Here is a 27,964-nt window from a genome sequence, read left to right as displayed (position 1 = left end):
TGCGAAGTGTTTCAGCAACAGTGAAATGAGGAACAAAATCAATAGGCTTATACTACTGTTCAGAAGCACAAAGACAGATGTTTATTTTCACAAACAACGTCCACAGATTGCTGACAGAATTAAATCACAGAGATTACAGTGAAGAAAAAAAAAAATTATGCCAATGATAACTTTAAAATGAAAAAAAAACACCGAGGGAAGATTCTATGCCTGTAATTAAACACTGTATACAGTCAAACCAAAAATTATTCAGACACCAGATATAATTTTGGATATTTCTTTACTAGAAGGTGCAGGACACTATCGTTCATTTATGTAAGTGTGAGGATAGCAAACTAAAGTAAACTGTGACATATTATACCCAAAAATTCTTCATACAGTGAATTTTGGACCAAAAATCAGAAAAACCTGACCATGTTTTAAGTGTTTTTTCTTTATTTGCTAATGCGACGTTTTTACACCACAGACTGAACAAAATGAAGCATTGCTTTGTAATTGGTTGACCTAAATTGGTATTATCTAATTGTGTAGTTAAATTTAACAGCTGACATATATTCAACCGTGAGACAGTCTAACAGAAGGATGGCCAAAACAGTGAAATATCAACTGATTTGATAACTCTGACTGAGTTCTTGTCTTATTTTATTACCATTTTCTAAACTAGAGCGAATAAACTGTGACAATGTGAGGAAACGTTCAAGGTGTCTGAATACATTTTGGTTTGACTGTAGCTTTGTTTGAAGAGCATCTGTGATACAGAACGAAAAACAGTCTTAATTTATTCCATCAGTTGAGTTTACAACCTGCTGTGATTTCATATATGCACTGGGAAAGATTTACATCCGTACACTATCAGATGAACAGCCGACATATTCTCACTGAATATGAAAGTGTTCTGACTGACTGTGTTTTGGAGTGTAAAGCATCTTCTCAGCCATAAGCTGGAGGATCCACCAACAGCTGTACCCAGTCTCTCACCACAGTGCTGAACCGATCAGCACGTGATCAGCATTGTGCGTAGAAGAGTGCTGTGGAGGAGGGATGCTCAAGAAAACAGAGCGCTCCCACAGTTGTCATGGAAACCGCATCAGTCTCCTTGCTTGTGCAGTCTAAAAACAGACCAGCCACTCTAGGTTATTAGGTCACGTTAAGAACATGTGACGCCTGGAGGTAAGGAACAAACCTGTTTCTGAGCATCCGAGAGACAATCATAAGGGTTTATTAAACAAAAAGCTATGGTTTTGTAGATTAAGCACACAAAAAGAAAGATCCAGTGTGGGGAGACAGCTGTCTCTGTTGCCCTGGGCTCAGACAACCATCATTATTCTGAACACATCAGTCAGAAGATTATAACATATGACACATTAACTCCCTGTGCAGGCAAATCAATTCCAAAACATCCAACGAACAAAGCATGAGTATTGCATTTATTTATTTGGTGTGCATGTGGCATCATACGAATAGGTTTTTTTATTTTTTGTTAATAAATTTGGTAGAAATTTATATTTCTGTACAAAAGTTGAGCAGTAGTTGATTTCATTCATAAACATCACACGTAATAAAGCACTTCACTCCGTTTTAACTGGCAGTATATCATGTAATTATCCGCCACACACAAAATAAAAATAACAAAAGCTTTAGAAAAAACAAGTAAGGCTGGTAATAAATGCAAATATTACATATTCACTCTTAATATTACACAATATTAAAAAAAAAATATTAAGACAAAACATGAAAGTTTTTAAGGTCTTGGAGAATAATGTGGCAGGTTCTGAAATGAAAGAGAAAAACAATCCTTTTTTTCATATTCACTCTTGCAACGCAGGACCTGTCGTCAGAAGGACTTCTGGACACTTCAGCTCAAACAGGAGGTGAAACACTTCAGGACAGCATCCCTGTGATAATGAAAAGACATTTGTTTATGGCTGACGGCTCAATAGGGTATTATATCTGGGTGGGGGCTCACAGCAAAATCCACAGAAACAGATGGATAATGAAAATACTATGATGAAAATCATACTTAATCCTAAATAAACCGATAGCTTGCTGTTAATGTGGTTTATTACCTCAACGTTCAATTTAATTCTTTGTTCTAAAAAAGGCTTGTTTTTTTCCTTTGTTGTGACTGGGTGGAGCTCTTGCATATTTTATTGTGTTTTGGTGGGAATACATAGCATGAAAAGAAGCGGCTCAATCTCATTTTCCAGGTATGGAGTACGGTTTATAAATAATGATGATTGTAATGCACTTTTCAGGGTATTAATTTTCCTAAAGATCATTTTATTAGGCTAGTTTTGTCTAGCAACAACAACAAAACAAAAAAAGCTTAAATGTTTAATTTCAGAGAGTATGATTCTCTGATATTTCACGTCTCAGATTAAAACTTCTGTTACAAGAAGTTGGTAAATTCAATTAATTTCAAACCTCCTAAAGGCTGGCCCACACTAAAAGATTTGACTAAACAGGGGAAAATTAGCGTGAGAGCGCAGATGGGAGTGGAAAGTTCTGTGCGTGATCTACTGACGTGACGACACGTAAATTAAAGAACACAGACACAGCCGTTTCATTTCCAATATTGACCAACACAATCCACCAGGAGCAGCGGAAAATTGGCGTCTGGTTTAAGCCATGCTTTTTCTGAGTTAAATAATGGCGCAAATCCTAGTAAATTGACTAGCGCAAACCTTAGTAAATCACCTTGCATGATTCAATTACTCTCCTCTCACAAATGTTGCGTCTGAAAGGGAAACTCCTACAAATGCATATGCAATAAGGTCAGCCGCAAAAATAACCCTGTCCACGGCTTTTTAGTGCACATTTTTTCCACTGCGTGCCTTTAGTAAATCCTGACAGCAGGTTTTTAACGCCAAAAGAGGGTTTGCGCTGGCGTAAACTGTTAGTAAATCTGGCCCTTAAAATCTTATCAGATTTTCAAAATGTAAGAGACCACAAACACGATGATAAAAAAAACAAAAACAAAAAAAAAACACAAAGATTTAACAGTTTTGTTCTTAAAGTCCCGCCTGGGAAATCTTGTAAATGGAAATCTCTCGCGGTCAAACGTGACTTTAGAATAAACAAACATGGCACATGACAGGCAAGAATAAATGGGCTAGCAGTGTTTGGACTGCTATTTAGAGAAAATTTGTGGAGAAAAAAGCACTTTGGATGAAGTTGTGTTATTTTTCCGTCGGCTCGTTTTCTGATTGGAAATCGTTTTGTTCCATGTGAAAATCTACATAGTGTGGTTGCCTTAAGCCGGGCTCAGTACTGGAGTTTCAGGCCGATTAATGCCAGAAAACAATGTGTCCAGGGCATTGATCGGTTCCGTCGTTTGGCCCAGATTATCTGTTAATGTGAGGCGTTTACAGATCGGACACATCGGGCACAAGTGTCCACTTGCGGACACATCGGGCCGCCCCGACAACAGGATTTTAAATTTGGGATGATTACGACTATGATTACAATGAGAGACAAGTCTACAAGGAGACGGAAGTGATGGAACTTTTGAAATGGCGACTGCGAAACAACAAGCAGTTGTACGGGTCCGGTGGACGGCAGAGGAGGAGGAACGGCTGGTGGAAATGTGGAAACAACACGACTGCCTTTAAAATGTCTCCTCATATAATGTCTACAGCAAGTTGTCTCTAGTGTTAATTTTGTCAGCTATTTTTGCGTCTTAGTCCTGTGCCAAATGTACTTTTTAGTTTTTATCATATTTAGTCAACCTTGGCCTGTTTTCATTCAGTCACGTTTTAGTCAACTAAAAGCCTAGGCATTGTAGTCTAGTTTTAGTCAATGAAAACTTAGTCATATTTTCGTCATGCTGCATAATGCTTAAATTTATAATAGGCTAACGATTATTTTCCTTAAAATTATAATCACAACAATTGTTGTCATTTGAGAAATTTATATTTGCATTTCATCAGAACTTTTGCACTTTCATTCAAGTACAAATCTAGAGTGTCTCATATAGTCTCATCATTTCTCATAGAACTCATATGCATGGTTTATTTGACCTAATCTAGTTTCCTGATTTTTAGCGCAATTTTCCACCGGACAAAATTGCGCTTGTTAACTCATGATTTCTGTTCTGTGCGTCTGTGCGCACCAATCTTGCACTTCCATCTACTCCTCAACCAGACCACCTAGAGACTTCGGGTTTTCGGCATTATGTTAAGGAAGGTCTAATCTCGGGAACGCACAAAAAAAATCCAGGAAAAGATTTACTATCTCTTAGTGTTGTGATCCCATGAGGTGAGAAAATTGCGCTAAAACACTCACTGAGTTTTTATTACTTGTTTTATTGGCTATTTGTCATAAAGTAACCCATTCTCTACATTATGAAAACAAGATATTTCTCTCAAAAATTTAAACGGTGAAATTTCTCATAATTCCAAATTACATTACTGTTTTTTTTTTTTTATATATATATATATATATATATATATATATATATATATATATATATATATATATATATATATATATATATATATATATATATATATATATATATATAAAAAAGATTTAGAGCTGCGTAGGTGAATTTATTCATATAGTCGAGATTCATGTTTGGAATTATTACAGAAGGTTTGATCGCAGTTTTAGTCTGGCTGAATGACACTTTCATATAGGCAGAATATATCAAATGGAGATGGCTAAACTCCATCTTAAATGTTTGTCTGTTTTTTTTTTATGTTTTCAGATCATCCACGCACCGCGCTTCTTCAGCAATGTAGAGAGAGAGCGACGCATGGTTGCCAGATTGCAAGTATTAAGTAAAACATGGGGTAGAAAATGTGCCCTTTTAACAGAAAAGCTCTGATTGGGGATTTAAATTCTTGAAATCTGGCAACCGCGAGCATGAAAGCTAGTTAAACAGTCCGTAATACAAAAACAAAGAGAAGTTTTAATAATGCTTTTATTTTTTAACAACATTTTAATCTCATCTTTTTTCGTCAATGATTTTGCATGTTGATATAGTCATAGTTATCGTTTAATTACGTTGGTGTTGTCTCGTCTTAGTCATGGTTAGTCAAAGGTTGTCAACGAATATTTTTCGTCATGAATTCGTTAGCGTTAATTAACACTAGTTGCCACGACACAGTATCCATTTTGTTTGCATCCGCTTCCCCGTGAGGTGCTAAATCTGGCATGATAATCTTAACAAAATCTTGTGTGTGATGAGCCACGATTTTCAAATCTTGTAGAGTGAAAGAAGAAAATCTGTGAAGATTGTCCTTATGTGTGTGATGTAACCAGATTTTACAGTCGGTTAAGATTTTAATTTTTTGCTGTGTTTTATTTTTAGAGTAATTACAATACTGGCAGTTTGGTTGAAAATGCTGGTTCTCTCCGATTAGAAAAAGGAGCAATTAAATAATTAATATTGAGATACTGAAAAAATTAGGATGAAAAATATTTGTATCTATATCGCCCAGGTCTGATATGGAGCTAAAAGATGAGGTAACCATCACGGTCTCCAAGGCAACAGCAGAACAAGGTCACGGTGCCTTCCTTGCCTCAGCCTCCGCCTCTGTCACCCTCTCCAAATGTGTTGCTATGCAGACTTTGTCATGCTCAAAATTCACAGGAAGTGGAGGAGGTGTGAAAGCAGTCAAGGTTAAAAGGAAGAGTATAGAATCAGAGAGAGACTGAAATAAGGAGACTGACGAACGTTGGCCATACACGCACCCACGCGGCGTTCAGGAGAGCGTTTAGTGTGTAGCCTTAAAAGCACTGCACATACAGCACATAAATAAATGATGATTAACTCCCCCTGTTTTCTGATGAAATATCGGCGCAACGTATGCCCCGGCTTTCCAGCACAGCGGGTGGATTTCCGTCAAAAAAAAAAAAAAAAAAAAAAAGCTGAATAAGCCATAACTTGTGGGGGGGCTAACATTAAGGGCTAAAAAAAAAGCAGAGACATTAAGGGATTATTATTAGCATATTATTTCCGAAAAAACAAACAATTTATGTTTTTACTTGACACATAAGGAGATAACAGAGGAGGAGGGGTAGATATTAGGGCTGGATCTCGTTATTTGTCAGTTTTTTTTGATAATATTTGATTAATTTATTTTGTTTTTAAAATCGGGGGAAACATCATTTCAAGAGGCACCTATCTGCCAAGATTCTTTACTTAAAGCCCTTGCGTATAAATAATTATAGAGGTATTTATAATGTACATTATAATACATGATATATTTTCATAAATAATTGTAACCAAAGTTAAAATGCATTATAATATTTACAGATTCTGAAATTGGTTGTTTGTCATGCGTTTTAATTCATTATACTTTCTAAAGGTGTGTTCAATGAATAGATAAGTATTATAATGTATTATAACTGTGGTTACAAATATTCATGAGACCATACAATGCATTATAAGGTGCATTACAAGGCATAATTACTGCATTAAAAATACATGGAAAACATTAAATATATAAAAAATGCCACACAGAGCATTTTGAGGGATGTACTGTAAATCATATAATTATAGTTTTGAATTGATTGAAATAGACAGTCTGATTCAAGGAAATGAATCAAACCTACCTAATTTGTAGTGTATATTTATTTTTTTGAAGAATGTTGGGATCCAAACATCATTGACTTTCATTGTATGGAAAAAAGGCCGAAAGTCATACTGTATATGTTTGAAAAAACATGAGGGAAAACTACATTTAAATCACTAATAAACCATCTTAACACTCGTATTTGAGAGACAAAAAAACAATCAAACTAACCTAATGACATGGTCTCTAGGAATCTTAATGGCTCAAAAAGTGCATTAAAATATTGGATTGTGGAAATGCATCAAGCTCATGAAAAAACATGTGCACAGCCCAATGTTCAAAACAGAGATCAGTGGGATAAACATCTCATGACGTGGAGCCTGCTCATGCTAATCCAGTAAAAACAATGAAAAGAGCCCTAACCCACAGTTTTAAGACACTCAAAAACAGCATTACTGAGCTTGATGAAGGGTGCGGCTGTTTCTCGGAAAACAATCAACAATGAAACAATGGTGAGAGGGGCTTCTAAAGATGAACCAGCTACAGATAAATGGAAAGATGAGTCAAGGGTTTGGTCTTAAAATGAAACGAAAGCAGCAGGTGGAATACAGAGGAATTGTTTTCCTCTTTCAAGAGGTTCTTGAAGCAGGGAGGGTGTCAGGTTGTGTGTGTGTGTGTGTGTGGGGGGTGTCCTGGCTGTCAGAATCCATCAGAAACACCTCTGGCTGGAGAGAAGGGGGGTTGCCGGGTTCAGCAAGGGATGCAAAACGTTTTAATGATTCTTTTGTATTTGGAGATCCAATAATGCTCAAGATTCCAGCGAATGAGGCGACCGCCCGCCCTAGAATGTATTGTGTGTGTTGTAAGTTGTTTACGTTGCCTTCTTGTTTATGATAGTTAGTTTAGAGTAGGCATGTGCCGGTATTCGGTAATGCGATAAATCGCGGTAATGAAAATGCACGATATTGTTATCGTGGGCACTTCAAAATACCGTGAAAAACAATAGATCAGAATTTATATTTATAGAACGCGTATTAGCTTATTTTCCATCAACCGCTTAAACAAACACTGCGTATATGCTGCGCGAAACACGTGCGCGCTCTGATGTAAACAATCCCCACATGTATTAGCACTGTGTGCATGCGGCGCAGTGCGCACTCTAGTCTAATGTAAACAACCCTCACATGGAGAAGAAGCATGGCGGAAGGAGGCACGCTGCCGACGATTTATCCCCCTTCTAAAAGCAGAGCTGTCAATACGCATTCAGCGTGAGACTCACGCAATTTACACTTTTCAAACGCTCTCGCGCCACATGCAGTTTCTCACGCAGAGAAAAATCGCGGAGCAAAGAGGACACGGAGACCGACAGACTAGACAGAGCAGGTTATTATGGTATGAAAACAATTCTCAGCTCTCATGTTCTGTCCATTTTATTACGAAATTCAGACAATAAATACTGTTTTGGTGCTTGTAAATGTGACTTGACAGATCACTGTAGCGCCTCAGTTCAAGCGATCATCTGTTACTTTTTATTTAAAGTTACAGTAGGCTACAACTTACCGAAAGGTATGCCTCATACATAATATCGATCATTCAGTGTTTTTCAACCACGGAAAGAGGTTAATAAAACTGCAGGTGAACAATTATGTCACAGAACGTTACATTTACCTCAGGAAAGCCATTTAATGACCAACACGTTAGTTGACTAGAAAAAAATAGCTATAGAGAGGAGTATTTTGCACAATATGTGCACTATATTACATTTGTATTATATTTTTACTTGTGTCATAATTGTTATTACAATGAAAACCAAATTATATTTAATTTAATTAGTTAATTTTTAACCTTTAATAATACCAGCTGACAGGGCTCTCTGTATGTTTAAAGCATTATGTGAGATATATTTTTTCTTGAGAAAAATTAACGTCTATCTACTGTAGCCTACCTAATATTTATCCAAAAAGTCAATACTGAATCAAGATTGAAATCAAATCCCAAGAATTGAAAGCGTGAAAATTGTGTAAAATTCTATTTAGTTACCAAATGTTTTGACAATCACTATTGTAATGTTTTTATTAAACTATTAGTAGTTTTTTTTCTACATCCCCCCCACCAATCCATTCATTTCTCTTGAGCAATTAAAATATCGTGATAATACCGTATACCGTGGTAAAAACTCAATCAATTAATCGCAGCATGAAAAGTTGATACCGGCACATGCCTAGTTTAGAGTGTTATCATAAGCTAGATTGCATTTTGTTATGTTCATTTCTTTTGCACCTCCCCCTTTTTAGGGTTTTCACTTAAATCTTCTGGATGCCTTTTTTGCCTAAAATGATTTAATATCTGTAAACAGAGTTTGATTCCAAAATAAAGAGTCTTTTGTAATTTACACACTCTCATGTTGTTCAGTGTAACACACAAAGAGAAATTCTGTAGAATGTTCATGCTGCTCTTTTCCATTGGACAAAAGTAAAAATGATATTTAAATGATGAATTTAAATTGATTTTATGAAGTGTTAGTTCTATTTTTCTGTGTTATTTGCCTGTATAGGGTGCACATAGGGTGTTTGTATTATTTTTTTATATGCTGCTGCCTGTCTTGGCCAGGTCACCCTTGCAAAAGAGGTTCTTAATCTCAATGGGATTCTCCTGGTTAAATAAAGGTTTAAATAAATAAATAAATAAAAAAGCTTACAGTGCGTGCTATATTTCAAGCCTTTGAAAACAATATGCTAGCTTTTTGATGAACAGACCAAAATTCATTATGCACTGATACATTTCCTCTCCACTGAAGTTGGACTACTTTACCGGCCCATTTATGGTGCTTTTTTCTGCCCTTTTTGAAGTTTGAAACCCTATTTGCTTCAATGTATGGAAAAGAGCAACCCAAACATTCTTCCAAGATATAGCACACTTTCACAAGGTGAGAGCCTGTACATTCTTTAATCAGTCTCAGTAAGTTCCCACAAAAAAAAAAGCTTCAAACATAGAAACAGAAGCAAAACGACTTCAAGGCATTAGATAAAGAACTTTATCAGGCTCAAGATGAAAAACAAGCAGCCATTTGCACAGGGAGAGCAATACGCTCCAGTAGGGGATTAGTGCCATATGGTGAAGGCCAACAGCCGAAAGGCCGTGAGTAAATAACAACATGTTTTCATTCAGGGAATTCAGCTCCCCATGTGTACACAACCCAATCCCACCCAACAAACATGAACTGAGAGAGAGAGGGTGTCACAGTCTGACATGCTGCCATTTGAAGACAAACTTCTGACTTCCACTGAAGTTAACTGGGATTTAAACTGGCATTTGAGCTAATCTAGGTGATTAGCTGACTTACGGTTAACTTCAGTATTGCACATCACAAGTAAAGCCTAGGTTATATCAGGTTTAACTAGATGCTTCTGTGCAACTTTTTTTACCAGTAGACTGTAACACACTTTGCAAACATAGCTCATCCAATCAGATTTCAGTGTAGGACATATCTATTCTATAAATTAATAAAACAATCAGTCAATTTTATTAAAGATTTTAGATCAAATGTAGGCAAAATTGGAAGTAAATACGAAACATTAAGATGTGAGAAGGTATTTACTTACCGTGCAAATGGAATGTAGGAGATACTGTACCTAAAAACACAAACACAAAAATGCACAGTGTTAATACCTAATGTCCCATTAAAGGCTTAGAATAGATTAATAAACAAAACGATCTGAAAATAAGAGTAAATCCATAAGTACGTCAGTTACAGCTTGCTTTTAAAGTAATGAAATGATGTAACAGTAGATGTGCTTACATTGAGCTCATTAAAGTGTTTTTGAAAGAAGACACTTATGCTCACAAATGCTGCATTTATTTGACCAAAAATACAGTAATAACATTATTATTTTGAAATATTATTACAATTAAAAATACCCATTTTCTAGTTGATTTAGCAGCTGGAACAATCAGACACACAATTAATTCTTTATATTTAATAAATAATTCAACAGACCAATAACCCAACAACAAAACTAAGATAAAACAACAATAAAACTTATTTTTGATCTCCCCCATTAATTTTTAATGAATGGTCATTTTTGACCAATATAAGCTCAGCCTCAGATCAATGAGGCCCACAATCAGTCAGTTTAAAAATTAAATACAAAAAACCTTTCCTAATTGAAAGAAAACAAATAGACAAAAAGACTGAATACAATAATTGTTGATAATATAGCATAATGAGAGATTTAGAAGCAGTTTTTTTGTAGGCTGGTCATTTGTAGGCTGGTCACAAGTCTGACTTCGTGCCATTTTGATAAAAAAGCATTTTAAAACAAACTAAAATAAAAAAAATACCCCTCACACACTTTTTTTTTTAAATACCAACATTCTCAAACAAAATGTGGTTAAGTCTTGGTTACGTAGGTATACCCTGGGTGAGTAAAGTCAGTAAGTTTTAGTCCAATATAATTACGTTAACAAGCATTTTCGGGGAAAAGGAAAACCTCTCCGGGTAAAAATAACCCAAACACAACATAAGGGTTAAATAATTGTTTTTTTTTAATTAACAAGTTTAACGAGTATTGATTCTGCGGTCACTACCTGCAAAACAAAGTCCCTTGAATGAGGTGATTAGCTACATTCTCTGTGTTGTACTGTACTTAATGAACAGGTTCATTGATTGAATATTAATTCTGCTACATCAAGTTCATTTTATTAACTGATCCAAATATGTATCATGAATTATAACAAATTATAATAAATTATTCAAATTTCATTGAGCTAATTTGCTACATTGAATATATTTTGAAATGCAATTTATTCTTGTAAAGGGAAAGCTGAATTCTCAGCATCATTACTCCAGAGTCACATGATCCATCAGAAATCATTCTAATATGCTGATTTCAAGCTCAAGAAAAACTTTCTTATTATTATTATAATCAATGTTAAAAACATTTGTACTGCTTATTATTTAAATGTTTAAATGAAAATGTGATACATTTTTCAGGATTCTTTGATGAAGAAAGAAAAGCATTTATTATTAATTTCTTTAAAAAACACGTGTGAATGCAGTTTAGACTGTATAATATTAAAATACAAAGGACACCTTATACAGTCTGCTGTATGCTTAGCCTAATGTTTCCACTGATTATTAAAACAATGATTAGGGATTTGTTACACATAACTGACTTCAAATGAAATGCTAATGTGCTGACAGCTTCTCAGACATGTCTAGCATGAAGGAATCTTACTTTCCTATTTCTCAGTATCCTCTGACCTCATACATGTGGTTCAAGAGGTTGCCAGAGTGATCGCTGTCAGAGGAGGGCTGTGTCAGTGTGAAAGAAGAGAATGTCCTCACAGTGAAACTGACGGTAATTATATGGCTAATAAAACCTGGCCTATTGACGCATGCAAAACTGGACACACACACGCACACACACACACACAGTGTTCCCTCTCTGTTCATCTGCCTATCTATCAAACCAGTTGCCTATTGCTGTGTAAATTCTTAATAATACATTTTTATATATATATATATATATATATATATATATATATATATATATATATATATATATATATATATACACACACACACACATATATATATATGCTTCAATGTCCTAGGCCTTTTTAAACTTTCATGCAAAGCTTTGTCAAATCAACATTTAGTTTGTTTTGAAGAACTTTTCTAGATCTAACTGAGAGAAACCATGTGTGTGATGCATATAAAGTTAGACGTTTGGGTTTAATGTAGCAAATGAAAATCCCATTCTTCTCTTGTTGTGTGGAGTTTGCAACAGAGTCGTGAAGCATTGAGCCCTGTCCACCTGCTTCCGCACCTGTGCACTGCTAGAGGTCAAGACACGCTTAGAGGATCAGATTATTTCTGCTTCCCAGTTCCACTTAGCTGCTTTAGTGGCATGGGAATACTGCCCATCTGCCCATCTCTACCTTATATTCTGGGCAGCGAATAGCCTTTAAGAGGTCTTCAAGTGTGAATAAACTTAAAGGTGACAAAGGGTCAAAGATGAGTGGGTTGTGATGTCACTACATTGACATGGCTCGTGAATATTAATTAGCTCGTGCTGCACGCGATCAGGAATTTTGCGTATAAGGGTGAAAGATGTACACAAGCAGATTTCACAACAGGTTCAATTTGGTCACATGTATATGCCGCGTTGCCCAACAGAAAACTGCTTGGTTTGAAAGTAGCTTGTGTGCGAACTGTGCTTCATACATCGCTACACTATTGACAACAGACTTTTTTGTCATTGAAATGTAGTTAGTGTTGCCTTAGCATACACCACAAATAATTATAAAATGCTTGCATTCTTTAGTTTGTTTCTTGGAAAATGGTGCTCAAAAAGACTGAAGTAAACACATTTTGTAATCACACCAACAATCTACCTATATAATCACTCGTCTCATTTGTCACATCACTCACCCTGATCATGGGTCTATTTTTGGCCCATTTTCTCACCTTGCCAAGTACTCAACCCCCTGCCTCTAAATCTGCTGCCAGACATTGATGACAAACGGCACACATGGTTTAATGAACAGGTAATCAGCCCACACTAGTTGAGATGCCCAGGCAGAAAGTTTCCAGAGAAGAGCTGAACAAGCTGCCAATTTGTCTGAGGTGCCCAGGGCACAGCACTATCAAAAGTGCTCAGCTCAGGTCTTTAGCTAGAGGGATTTAGCACTTTTGCCTAATAGTTTTCCAGATCCCAGGCACATTCATGACACACATGTACATGTAACACAACCATACAGTCACACAAATATCATGAGAAACTTTATCTTGAGATGAAAGGTTAGCAGGCTGTGCTTGTGGATGTTCATGAGGGAAGTACTATATGACATTCAGATGCCAATCAGATTGAAATATGTTTTTTTTGTCTCTCCTACCTTTAATGTGCAGAATCAATTATAATTAAAACCATTATATTAAAATGTATTATTTCATAGGCTTACTTCTGAAAGAGTGTAAATGCTTTAAAAATGGTTTTCTGTTTGTAAGCTCAATCTGACATGTCTATGTCTTCAACAACTTGTTTTGGGGTGGGATCTCTAATTATTGAGGAAATTACTACTTTTAACAATGAAAATCCATCCATCCATTCATACATAAAGGGATAGGCCTAGTTCACCAAACAATGAAAATCCTGTCATCATTTACTCACCCTCCTGTTGTTCCAAACTTGTATGAGTTTCTTTCTTCTGTTGAACACAAAAGAAGATACTTTGAAGAATGTTGGTAATCAAACAGTTGATGGTAGCTATTGACCGTCAACTGTCTGGTAATTAACATTCTTCAAAATATCTTCTTTTAAGTTCAAAAAAGAAATAAACTCATACATGCAGGTTTGGAAATACACAAGGGAGAGTAAATGATGAAAGAATTTAAATTTTGGGGTGAACTAACTCTTTAATGCTTTATCACATTAAAAACTCAATGTTTATTTTATTTTGTTACTTTTAAAGGCCAATTCACACTGTATAGACGCAGACCAGTAGCAACAGACTTTGTCAAGTTTTGTTGGATCAGTGTTGTCCCTGTTGACATTGGTCGCCGCTTGTTTTTGCTGATTTAACATGTTGAGTCATGGAATATTTGAGAAGTGGTGTCCTGTAATCTGATGATTGTCCACATTGGTGCAGTGTGAATTGGACTTTAAGGTTTTATCAAGACAACATTCCAAGTCTGTCTAGGAAAACTTTTTATCAGTTCCACTGATAGCACACACAAAAAAAAAGAAATGTGAAGAAAACACAAATCTGAAAAATAATCTCTGACAAAAATAAAAAAGAGAGAGAGAAATAAAAGAGTTTATGATATTTGTTTCAAACAATAATCATTTTATTATTTGAAACAACGTTTTTTAAAGGATGGTTGACAGATGTCTATCACCTACCATGTCATGGCCAAGAATTGCAAAATGCAGAAAATGATCGCCAGACCCTTTTTGTGCCACTGCAGGGAGAAAAAAATATGAGTAATGACCATTTTCTCAAGTGAATAGCACACTAATTATCAGCAATAAACCTCTATTGTATGAAGCTTACCCAAAACACTGCGCATAATGTCAACACAAGGAATAACTGGGGGAAGAGCAAACACAAGGTAAGAGACTGTGATCAAATACCCATAAGGCATAGCAAAACAAATTTTAATAGATTATATACTTGCATTACATGTGGAAACAATGACCCTATTAAAGGGCACCTATTATCCAAAATTCAATTTTACATGGCATATGAACATAAATGTGTGTGTACACAACCACCCTATAATGATAGAAATCCACCCAGTGCTATTTTTAAAGCCGTTCTCAGATTCGGGGCAATGTGACGTACTTTTGCACAAGCCCCTGCCTCCCACGGCTGTTAATGGACACTGCAGCTTTAGCATAGACCCGTCCTGAGTGAGCTGTACACAGTCCAACGCCGGAGCAGCTGTAGACAAGAATGTCTCCTAAGCGATTAGCAGTCTTCATTTACTCTCGTTGTTACTCGAGGATGGATCTGTACCAATCGTTTTACAAATATAAAGTTTACCAGTTTATAAGCACCCACTGAAAAGGTGTGTATACTGTATATTTGTTTACTGTTTTGTGTACTTCGCTGTGTTGATGATAATGAAAGGGAGAGAGAGAGAGAGAGTTTATGGATAAGATTTTAATATGCACTTCTTATACTGTGTTTATTCAGCTCTTACAGTGATTCTCTGGAGTAAACCTAATGCTTCATCTTTTGTGTGATGTACAATACTTCATTAAACTCATCAGTATATTTTTGAACATCATTCGGACGTGGTCCGCAACCACAGGCTTGTACTAATAGTGGATAAAAGCAAGATGAAAAATAAGTTAGAACATAATTAAACTAGACTATACCTGTTCTATCTCCATACAGCATATATTCTCTGGCTCAGTAGGCATTATTGTCCGACTCCGGGTCGAAATGAACACCGCTACCGAGAGTTTCTGTTTTGATATTATCATTCTGTGAGATGAGATTGTCCTGCCACTGAGCAAGAGCTTGTGAGGCTCCGCCCTTTGTGCTGGCAGCAGCAGCTCATTTGCATTTAAAGGGATACACACTAAAATGGTGTGTTTTTCTGAGCCCCAAAAAGTGACAATTTAAACATGCTTAAAAAAATTATCTGTGGGAGGTTGGGGTATTTTGAGCTAAAACTTCACATACACACTCTGGGGACATCAGAGACTTATTTCACATCTTGTGAAAGGGGGCATAAAAGGTGCCCTTAAACAGCTGAAGAGGTAAACAATATAGGAATAACCCAGATAATATTATATTTGTGAAATGAGTCAAATATCCATTATTCTCTTCATAGTTCGCAGTAATTCAGAGTAATTAAATAGCTAGTGAAGCACTTAATATTTTAAATCTATAATGAGAATTACAATAATAATAAAAAACATTTTAAGAAGGTCTAAGACTCCACACAGTGCCAATCATACTTCAGCACAGAAATATGTAACAATCATTTGATAGTCTAGTTACAACAGCTTTATATCGTGGTGTGCTTGAGTGAGTGACTTGAGTGTGAACAGATTCGGACCAAATCAGATTATAACAAAGTGATTTTCTACAGCAGTCCTTTGAATCTCTTAATGCCTCGTAGTCCCCTTAAGACCATCCAGATTTGTGACTGTCAAAGGCTGAAGCATTCCTTTAGCACTGCTAACCTGCATGTGCATATCTGTAATGTCTCAAGCAAGCCGTTTCCTATGTGTATGCTAGATTCATATCTCTTGTCTTATATGTATATGCCTGACACAATCAATCATACAGTTTAACACTCATTATATACAAATATTTAAATCACCCTTTTTAAAAATGTTTCGTTTGAAAAGTGTGCTTGTGCGATTTTTTCTTAAACCCATTTCACTTGGTTTGACACTTTGTTATCTAATACAATGACAAGGTAAAAAGAACATGAGGAGAATATCTAATAAGGATGAGTCAACTGTTCAGCTATAAGGTTAAATTTGCCTTTCCAAAATGTCTTTTCTCATTATCTCTCCAGTGCTGACGCAGTGTGGTGTGTGCCAGAGGCTCTTTCTTACCAGCATCATAATGGTGGCTATAAGCCTGGTGGGCTCAAACATACGCTTCAGCTGTTTAAGTGGACCCATCAGAAAACAGGTGCTGTGGAAAAACAGTCACACAGAATGAATTCAATTCACAAGAGGGCACATGTATCCATCACTCACAGTAACACTAAAAGTGCATTAATAACTTACAAAAGCAAAATAATTTGTTGAGTTTCTTGATATTTATACATTTCCTCCAAAACGACATAAATGTGTAATTTTAACATAACTTTGACCAAACAATTTCTATAGCCAACCAGACTGACAATGTTTAATTTCATTTTTGTTCTACTTTTCTAAATACCGACTGCTTACTACACAATAATGACTGTTCTGTCTGTCTATGCTATTGTGTATCACACTGAGCTTTTTAGATACAGATTTCAACAGTAGTAAAAAAGTTTACTGGGAAAAGTCCAACCCAGGCTCACTGTGGCGGCATTTCTGCAAAACGATAATATGTTGCGTAATGCACGTTTCGCGTGCAATAATTTCAAAGTTAACTTTTAACTGCGCTAAAAAAAAAAATCAGTTTTATCCGAAACTGAAGAAAATGAATCTGATAAAAAGTTAATACGTTGGTTGTTGTACGTAAAACGGCAGTTTTGAATTGAAATGTCCAGTGAGCGGTGCTAAAAGGTTAATGCTCTAGCCTATCACGTTTGAAAATAAAGTCCCACCTACCTGTACACTAAACCCTACACATACCCAATAGTGTTAAAGCGTAACTCTCGCCAAAATGCAACCTAGGGTCTTTTTGTTAATCTATCCAAGGCAAACTTTAGTTTAAAAGCATAATTAGGATGGAAACGTCACTTTTAGGTTTGACCGTATTTTCGTTTTCGGTCAAATTGCCTTTTGAATGGGAGTGCTTGGGGCACTACTATGATAGCATCAAAAATCGCTATTTTTAAAACACTAAGAAGGCTCGACACAACATGAAACTTTGCTCGAAGTATCACCAGGTGCTCTACACATGAACTCGAGCATTGAGAACATTGTTTGTGTACACAGAGTTTACTAAAAAGAACGATTTTGAACAACTCATTGTTTGCGAAGTTTGCCTCGGGTAGATTAACAAAAAGACCCTAGGTTGCATTTTGGCGAGAGTTACACTTTAATAAAAGCAAATGTAGCATAAAAACACATTTTGACAAAAATTTAACTTTACAACTCTAAGACATTTTAGACACGATTAAAACATGTAAAGGATGCATAATCTAATGTCTAGAAAATGTAACAGGCAAATTTAAGACACATTAGAATCATTGTGATATTCATGTTGCTTAATTTTAATACCACAAGCAAAATCAAAACAAATATATTATATTAAACAGCCCTTGGTTTTTAACAAAAAAATTTAACTTACTGACCTTAGAAAAGCAAAATCTTATTGATATTCATTTGAGTGACAAGAAGACACCAACTGCACAAATTAGCATAATTCCTAAATCCATACAGCCCTTTTATTAATTTATGGTGCAAGACATCAGCCAAATCAGTTAGCATTGCAATGACGCAGAAGGGGGTGCAGACTCACTGAGAGTAGATGGACTGTGCTCAGGTCTCAGGGGGCTGAACCCATCTACCCTGCATTACTCAAGCAACCTTAACCAGGACACTCATTAGATCACAGAAACACTAATGCATGAGCCAGCCATGATGTCATCCTCTCTCCTATGAGAATGGGCATCTAGGGCAGCCATAATCTGTCATTTTCTAACGTTCTGAAGAAAGAAACTGGGTTTGCTCACTTGCTTCTCCTTTAATCTACAGTATAAGTTACTTCAAGCTAAAAGCAAACAATGAAAAGACTCATATGATAAGATTCAAATGATCTAAACTTGTCAAAACATGCCCAGGTAATATTTCAACAGTAATAACAACAAACTTTAATTCAGATCAACAGGTCTTTTGGATGTAAATGCAGAGCTGTAAATAAATATCATGATCTGAATTATATTTTCAGTCTGGGTCACAGCCTTTAAATGAAGTTTCCTGATGCTACCAGTTAATGTCATCCCTGTAGGTTTCCAAACCGCTACCATGACCAGAACCAATGTTGTGTGTATTTAAAGCAGGTAACCCAGACAGCATGACCTGTCACACTAAAGACTTAACCTCTGTAGCTCTGTCAGGACAAATCTCTGAATAAAGACAGAGTCTGGTTACTAATCAAACTAGACTGGATTTTAACTTAAGTGGCCGAATGGCTCAGTTTAATGATTTCTTACAGAGTTAAGACCTTCAAAGTAAAAAGCAATCTTCTGATATGCAGAGGTGCAGTATGGGAGAATGCCAGGGGAATTCTTCTGGGTCATTTTTACATCTCACTGCCCTGGTTACTAACTGGGTCTCTTCCTTCTTCCCTTATCATGATTGGAAATAGCTGACCGCAAGAATTCTGTGATACACCAATGTCATGCTTTTCTGGAATTTTAGCTACATTATACACATCTTACACCCAGAACATTCCAGTATTTCACCCTAAACTCAAAAGCAAAAAAAAAAAAAATAAAAAAAAATAGAGAGTGAAAAAAAGAAAGAAATTAAAAGTACGCTGAAACTTTTTTTTCTTCAAAATTAGTCAATACATCAATCTTTCTTCCAACACGCGTTTCTGCTTTACTCTTATACACTATGGTAAGCACTTATATTTTAGACCGCACAGGATGTTTTTTATGGGAAATTGTGTACTTGTCACTCGCCAGTACGACTTATCATATATGTAAATAGAGAAAAGTTGCTCCGGCTACTTTGACACGTGTATGGTGTGGGAGTGACAGGTGAAAAAAAGTTTACTCTGAGCAGAATCAGTAGTTTAACGTTTCTATTCATGTGTTCCTTCTGTAACATTATAGTTTGATTAGAAAAAATACTGGAAAAAACCTCATTCAGGCTCCACCTGCCTCAGGGAATGAAGTCCTACACACATTTTGGAGACTGTCTCTGGTTGTTTGCAGTGCAAGGGTAAATAAAAAAAACTAGCTCTTTGAATAAGTACAGTGTTTTATTTATTCAAACACAATGTGTGTAAAGGCAAATGTTTTATGTATTTGAGGAGCTGAGTATTGTGTCTTAGTCTGGTATTTGCCATCTAGGCCTAGTCATAGCCAATACAGCATGTGCGTAACACTGTCTTTTATAACACAAGTTTTTGACAAATATATTAAACGACAGTAAAAACTGAGCGGCCACATATCTACAATAACATTTGTAACATGTAAGTTGATCAAACTTAATGCGATGCACTTACAGCCTCAGATGCGACCATTCTACTGACAAAAGACAATTAATAATATAACACACGTAAGTGTCTGACCATACATAGCCACACTACTAACTTTGACGCAATCATTAAAAAAAAAAACAACAACAATGATTCCTATTTATTTCCTACATAGAAGTGGTTCTTCAATAACCTGCACTTTTCGCTGGTTTGAAAACACACCACGCTGGATATAACCTGCCATGGTAACATATCCTCGGAAAAACTCCTGCGATCCAACAGCTAATGCACAATCAATGCCTCGCGACTTACATAGGATGATTTGACAACTAACCGAGGGCATTTCACTCACACTGGATGCGCCAACGTCACATTTGCATAGACCATTTTGTTTGAATTCATGATTGGTTGACTGCCAAATTAAAATTTTAAACAGAACAATAAAATAACATTATTAACCGGTTAATGGTAATTTCAAATAAGCGTTTCTGTTCAGAACGTTTAAACTTGATTTCGTTTTTGTTCCTGTTAAAATTTCATCCGTTTCTGGTTTTTGTTTTCATCCCTTGAACCGGTTCGGAGCCCTGAGGAGAGGCATAGGTTGGTCGTCACAACAAGCGAGAAAGGTTGACGTGGAGCACACTAAATTCCAAACCTCCGGGAAATCACCCATTTTAAAAAAACGCAGAAGAGGAGAGTCTGCTGGCAAAAAGAGACTGCGACAGAGCTTGTAATAAAACAGGAATAAACATTGGCTTGGCTTTCAGAGATGGCAAGAACTGAGGAATTTGAAATGTTGTAAAAGCGACGCTGTTATTACTCAACAGGCGAGTAAGATATTTTATTGATCAGATAAATTGCCATATGTAGGCCTAGCTCTCTAACAGAGTTGATTGCAAAGCATTATCTATTGCCTAAATCCTGATGTACTCGTTACATCATAAGAAGAATGGCATCTACGCTAATTTTAGTGTCTTTGTTTATCCCGAGGTTTTCCCGCAGCCTGCCGGATCCAGGCCGTATCCAGATCTGATGAAGGACCTGCGCCTGGACCCGATGACAACGCAGTGCTGAAGTGCCAACTAGTCTCTCCCTATGGAGGATCCCTTTACCACTCTACAGATAAAGCGTCGTCGGGAAACTCAATTCGCGTATCTACTCCGAATTGATAAAATAAAATAAAATTCTGTATCAAAAATTATAAGGAAACGCCAGTACTTTGTTTAGGCTTGGTTTGTAGGGATTTCCAAACCTGCACACATATATTCAAATGCACATAACTATAGAACCAATTCTTAATGCGCATGTGAACGCCATCAGCGTTTCTCACAGGTTCGTGTTTAAAGTCTATGTAGAGAGAACGGTGTCGTCTTAGCGACCCCTAATTTAATAACAAATGATCGTTGAGACGGAAGCGAATCAATCAAAACTAACGTTATAAATAACTTTAATAAAGAACCGCTATAAAGCCAAAACAATCTCTGTTACCTTAAATTATACGTTTATCTTTGTAAAGCTGCTTTGAAACAATCTACATTGTTAAAAGCGCTATATAAATGAAGATGACTTGACTTGCAAAGTGTCGTTTTATTATGGATTGCTGTAGAGCTGAGTTGGAATTTATTTTTAAGGAAGTACCATGTCTATTAATGGGTAACGCTACAGCAACGTCTTCAGCTAGTCAGCTTGAGATCCTTTCCTTCTAAACTGGTTATTTCTCTTAAGCCTAGTAATGAATGTTTTATGAGCAGTAGGATAATCTCTCTAATTTTTTTTTTTTAGGATAAAGAGCCATATTCATCTGCAGTCAAGCAGAGCCGAATCATAACCAAAACAATGTTCTTCTTTATACTACAGGGCTGTTGAATGCTTGAATCTGATTGGTTGAAGAACGTTCTAAGGTGTGCATTATTTTCAGGGAAACGCACAGCTAAAGTAGTTCCAGGCAGGTCTTGACCGCATACAGTTCCCACTTCGCGTAGTTAACCGTAATAACGGAAAATAGGATACAATTCATAACAAGAAAAAACAGTTTAATTTTAATAAATAAAGTATATAGTCCTAGGCTATCTGTAATCAATAGAAAATTAATCTGAATATAGGCTAAATAAATGGATAGTCCTGCAGCACGGATTTTTATTGCAGATAATATATAACAAATAAATAATTATTGATAGGCCTACTTGTTAAAATGGCTTTGTGTTTCATTTATTTGGCTAGTCTACTGTCATCTGTCAATAATATAAAAAAGTATGAACAAATTAATCATAACAAATTGAATTAATAAATAAATAATAATATTGACGCACATGCTTTTCTGTCTCATTATTGCAACATCTCTCTCTCTAATAACTGCATTAATAACTGGGGACACACTTTAAGGCCGGTTATGAATGTAATTTGATACTTATGACTGATCATGCCCAAAGTGTTCAGCACGTTCAGTCTGTGTTCAAAGTCGGTGTTTAAAATCTGCTGCAGTCGATGAAAACAGTCAGAGAATGTGTCAGCATTAGTCTGCTATCAGTGGCTCAAACCTCCGTTACTAACTCTAAAATGACGTTTTGGAATTAGCAACGGAGGCATACATGCGTAAGAAATTAGTCCTACATACAAGAGCGTTTTAATGACAAAAACTTTACAAACGTCTTGAAATACATAATCTGAACAATGTTTCGAGGTGTGGTAACTGTAGTATAAGCGGAATAATTGACGACAGGCCGCTTCGCGTCGTGACCGCATTACCACCTCGGGTGTGCATTATTTTTATAATAATTTAACGGCCTGTCGTCAATTATTCCTTACGTAAAATGCATGCAGTTGTTTTGTTAACCGCTATAGAGCCAAAAGTTACATAGTGTACATTCAATTATATTATTATATATTTGATTTTTTTTATTCATGATGGCCATGGTATGGACACATCTGGCCTTGATGTCTTCATGCAAGACCTGGTTTCTTTCTCAATGTGTTATATCTTTCCTGTAAGTAATAAAAAGTTGGTGACACCTGTACTAAACACTGAGAAAAAAAAAAATAAAATAAAATAAATTGCAGAGAAAACCTTTCAACCTTTCCACTTAAAATATTGCACTAATTCCAGACAGTGTTCGGCCTTCTGGTGATTTCAGAGAACCAGACAGACCTGTTTCAGTCTTTGGGAAGAGAACATCTTGCCACATGGCAACTTAACAACATTGTAAGAGGAGGAGAACAAACTTCTAAGCCCAACTGAAAAGACAATGCATGTCAATGGGAGCCAAAGAACATTTTTGAAGGGAAGTTACAAGTGTCTGACAACTTGAAAAAAAAAGTGTTGAAACCATACCAAATGCACTCTTTTACAGGACTAATCCTCTCAGCCTCTTTATGCAATCATGCTTCCCACTGATATGTAACAGAGACATGGACAGATTCCTGAAGTCCAGGTTCATTTTAGGACAACTGTGGCTACTTTGGGTCAGTGGCAGTTGATGACTTGGTCTTCTGCTAACAGAATATGAAAAAATACATAAAAAAAAATAAAAAAAATAACGGGACAGCTTCCATAGCTGATCTAAGCAACGCAAGCAATCGCTAACAGATCATGCATAATTCACTTTTCACAAACAGAATAGAACATAGAGCCTAAAAAGTTTTTTTTTGTTGTTGTTGCACCAAATGATCTGTGAAAGATGGTGTTGAAACTTCAGGAAATAACAAATGAGCTGTTACTTTCAAAATAATTTTGGTAACACTTTACAACAAGGTTCCATTAGTTAATGTTAGTTAATGCATTGAGTTTGAAATATGAAATTAACTGTTCATTGTAAGTTCATGTCAGATTGGGCTCATTAAATAATAAATTAACAGATATAACATTTGATTTTAATAATGTATTAGTAAATGTTGAGATTAGCATGAACTAAGATTAAAAATGTTTTGAAGTTTTTTCATTGTTGGTTCATGTTAACTAATGTTAACAAATAGAAATGTAAAGTATTGCCATCATTTTATGAGGTTTGCAATTTATTGATTTTTCTGATGTGCAGATTTTTTACAAAAATTGAGACCTGTCTAAACAGGTAAATCAGGATTAGAGAATCTCACTACTAACAGAAAGGTCATGGGTTTGATTATGAATTGGTAAAAATGTATAATTTGAATGCAGTCTAAGTTACTTTGGATAAAAGTATCTGCTAAATGCATAGGGTTGAGAGACTATCGCAACTTTTGTTTCATGCTGACTTTAATTTCTTCATGCCTTCATCGCACTCAGCATATTAGAGCTGGGCAATAATATAATTTAGATTTTGCAACAATAAAGCAATCAAGCATTTTATATGTGCTATATAGAATGTATTGCCCTACAAAAGTATACTGCATGTACTGTATGCAATACTATCCAATTTAATAAAAAGAGCTGTGCGATAAGTAACAGTTACATTTTTCAGTGAAATAAAAAAATCAGTCAGTTAGGACTTGCTATACGGTAGATATGGCTTTACATGAGTATACTTTATGCATGCGGAAAAAAGGGTAACAGGACTGCAGATTTAACCAAAATTAAGCGGTCACTCAATAGCAGCTGAACAGTTTGGGACTAAATGTTGTGGTTATTGATTAAAGATGTGATTGCTACAATAATCTTGGGTAGTTTGAATGGCTGAACCTGCTTGTCAACACTAAAATTTAATGTCAGCAAAACTGTTACTATTTATTTATTAATAAAATGTCACTATTTGTTAATTTTATGTTAGATAATAGTTTATGTAACATACCTAATCATTTTCCAAAATAAATGTGGGATTTGTGTCTATTACCTGCTCCATATGTAGTACTTAATATGCCCACTGAATAATGACACCGAATCAACATATAAGAGACTGTGTCATCGTATGCATGTCCTATACGCAGCCATAATTACACTTACCTTGAAATCGCTGCAACATTTCCCAGGGTGTAGAATACAGCAAACAGGTTAAGGCCAGCTTTAGGCAAGAAAAGGAGTGCAGTTCCCTGTTTCAGAAGATGTAATGTGGCTTGTCAGTACATTTCCAAACATTTCAATCAAACAAAATGTCTTGTCTGTTATGACATAAAATCACTCTGATGTACAAAATCTAAAATTCAGAGTTTGTATATGAACACATTAAACAGTTGTGCCACCTAGTGGTGTTACAATGCTTTGGCATAGAGCACTACATAAAAATACAGAGTGGGCCCAAAAAGTGTTAGGACACTTAATTAGACTAAAAACTGTGTGAATGTTGTTGCATCAGATAACAAAATATCACACAAAGTGGCATGCTAAATGATTCTCAAGCTTTTATTACAAGTAACTTGTTGTCCATGTTTGCAATGACTTGTCTAGAAACAGGTGTCAATGATTTTTAGTGGATTTATGATTCATACAGCTTGGTATATTGTACAGCAGTCTACTTGTTGTTTATGGTCACTGCTGTAGGTGTTATCAGTAAAAGTGTTATCACTCTACTGAGGCCAGACCACATACAAACTGAAAGTAGGAACCGGGTGGCGTCATTAGGGCATTCACCCGTTTGTGATCATGGTTTTACATGTGTTGCATTGCATGAAATGCAAGAACCAATGGTGTTTTGCTGTCAATTACCTTTTGTGTGTGTGTGAAAAAACAAAATCTTAGCAGTTATTCAAATTATTCAAACTTCTCAAACATTATTTATGATCAGGTATTTACAAACTTGCCTTAAACTCAAGCGTGAATGAGATTTGTTGGGAAGATTAGGTTTTAGTCAGGCTTCAGATAAACATATACTAGTGGACATGTCTTTATAGACTACTTTAATGGTGTGTTTTTTTGTTCTTTTTGGAGCTTGGCAGTACAAATAATAACCATCCAAGTTTGTTGTTTGGAAAAGAAGAAAAAAGAAGAAAATAAATTGGGGTTGAAAAGCCATGAGGGTGAGAAAATAAATTTCATTAGGGTGAACTATTCTTTAAAAGGGACATATCATGAAAATCTGTAAAATCTTTTTCCGTGTTTAAGTGGTATAATAGGGTCCCCTGTGCATCTACCAACCCTGAAAACGTGAAAAGTGACAACCCAGTAACTTTGTTTTGGTAAGCCTTTCTCTGCAAGCGTGTCTAAAAATAAGCCGATCAGATTTCGCTCCCCTTCTGATGTAGGAAGGGGATCTTATTATAACACTGAACACTATTTGACCAAAAAATGTCACAGCTTTCTTATAAAGACCTCAGTGAACTGTCAAATTGTGTAAAACTTAAACATGACGGTACATGCAAGTCGATGAGATTAATCTATGTAACTCCACAACAACTACATCCATGTATCCATGTAACTATTCAGAAACGTCCAGGTGCGTCTAAAAGTTGCAACCTCTTCCGGAGTCTCTCCAGAAGGCTGCACTCTGCTACGGGTTATTTCTGAGATTTTGGATGAGTGAGATTATTTGCGTGTTTTGTTATTTTATCTGAAGCTCGTGTAAGTATTGTCCCACTTCTGAACAGGACAGGGAGCAGCAGCTCATTTGCATTTAAAGGGACATGCACAAAAACTCTGCGTTTCTGTTTTACACCCAAAAAGGGGCAACTTTGACAAGCTATAATAAATGATCTGGGGGGTATTTTGAGCTGAAATTTCACAGACACATTCTAGGGACACCATAGATTTATATTACATCTTGTAAAAAGGGGGCATAATGTCACCTTTAAAGACAATGGGTCTTGGAAATCAACTAGGCCAATATGAGAGCATGGCAGATGAAAGAACAAATTACTGGAGAGATAAAGACCTTAATGGGGAAATAATGAGAAAAATTAACTCACAAGTATTGAGCACAAAATCCCTGATGCGAAACAAATGACGAACCACTTCACCCGTGTGCTGAAACTGAGGGTTGTGCTGTCCAGGATCTACAGAGAAGAATCACAGGATGTCACATGGTTCATAATGCCCCTCCAACAAAGACCAAAAGATCATGCTTTTAGCATGCTGACTGCGTCTGATTCATTAAAATACCACTGACCCACAGGAAGAACAAGACAGGAATAAAACGTGCTATTGTTCTTGCCTTTCCATATAAATGGACACATGCATGCCAAGTATCAAACTGATTAACAGGATTTACATAATTGAATAATAACTACAAAGAACACATCACTGCATTTTTTACTGTTACAGGATGTTTTCATAGTATGAAGTTTCATCAATGAAAATGTGATTACTCATTATATGATATATATATTACACTTTTTAAGACACTACTGTATGTAAAACATACCTAGTTGCATTTAAAAAGACAAAACAACTATTAAGAGGGTTAGCAACTGTCTATAACCCAGTGTCAGATATTTCAGATTGGCTTGCAAGAATAAAACAACATCCGGAGGTCATGACCTTACCTCACATGATCCTTTCCCTCAGGAAGCATGTAAAACCAGCAGTGTTATATCATTATCACATAAACATTTGCAAACAAATAGGTGCAGCAGTAATGTTCAAAAAAGAGCAACATTACAATGTCATCACTGTATGTAGACAAATACCCCTAACAAAAATGTACTCTGGTATTAATATGATTTGTTATAACAATAGCATGGTGATATCAAGTTGTTGTTGTTTTTTAACTCTGTAATGATGGTAATGCCATACTACCATATCGTATTCTTTGAAGGACACTAGAGTATCATGTTATATGGATATGGTAATCATTCACGTCTGTATCATAGTACTTTCGTAAGAACTAAAATGAAGTTAAAAATACCAACGCTGTCAAGTTACAGTAACGTTACTAGACAAACTCTGTGGGGCCTCTCGATTACAGACGTAAGTTAAAAACAATTCAAATAAACACACGTTTAACGTTACTCTCCTAATACCTGAGCTGTAAGTCCCACTTCTTCATTCTCCTCTCGACCACTTAATACACGACGCAACTTGTCCATCGTTGCTCGTCAGGTGAAATATTGTTCAGTTGAAATTATCCAACACTTCCTCGAAGTTCAGCATTGACACAAATCAGACGTTACTTTTCCCCACCCGTATTCCGTGAGCTCCGCCCTTCATCGCACTTCTGACTGATATGGTTTGGCGTGCTATAATGAGTGACTTCTAAACTACC

The 27,964-nt window shown here is 36.0% G+C and overlaps 1 protein-coding gene across 1 annotated transcript; it reads right to left on the bottom strand.

The window, feature by feature from the left end:
• Positions 1-49: 49 nt before the first annotated feature.
• Positions 50-27,927, bottom strand: sft2d1 (SFT2 domain containing 1). The gene is made up of 8 exons (XM_081351180.1): positions 27,723-27,927; positions 26,670-26,756; positions 24,775-24,860; positions 16,607-16,688; positions 14,580-14,615; positions 14,429-14,487; positions 10,124-10,153; positions 50-1,895 (listed from the first exon to the last, which is right to left on the bottom strand). Exons 1-8 carry the CDS (start codon positions 27,786-27,788, stop codon positions 1,856-1,858), a joined length of 486 nt encoding a protein of 161 aa, XP_081207306.1. The 5' UTR covers positions 27,789-27,927; the 3' UTR covers positions 50-1,855.
• Between the last annotated feature and the right edge of the window lie 37 nt (positions 27,928-27,964).

This window comes from Scardinius erythrophthalmus (genome assembly GCF_964197995.2).
Source record: "Scardinius erythrophthalmus genome assembly, chromosome: 21".
NCBI classification, from domain to species: domain Eukaryota; kingdom Metazoa; phylum Chordata; class Actinopteri; order Cypriniformes; family Leuciscidae; genus Scardinius; species Scardinius erythrophthalmus.
The sequence above is the reverse complement of the archived record's forward strand: the minus strand, read 5'-3'. Positions and strand labels throughout refer to the sequence as shown.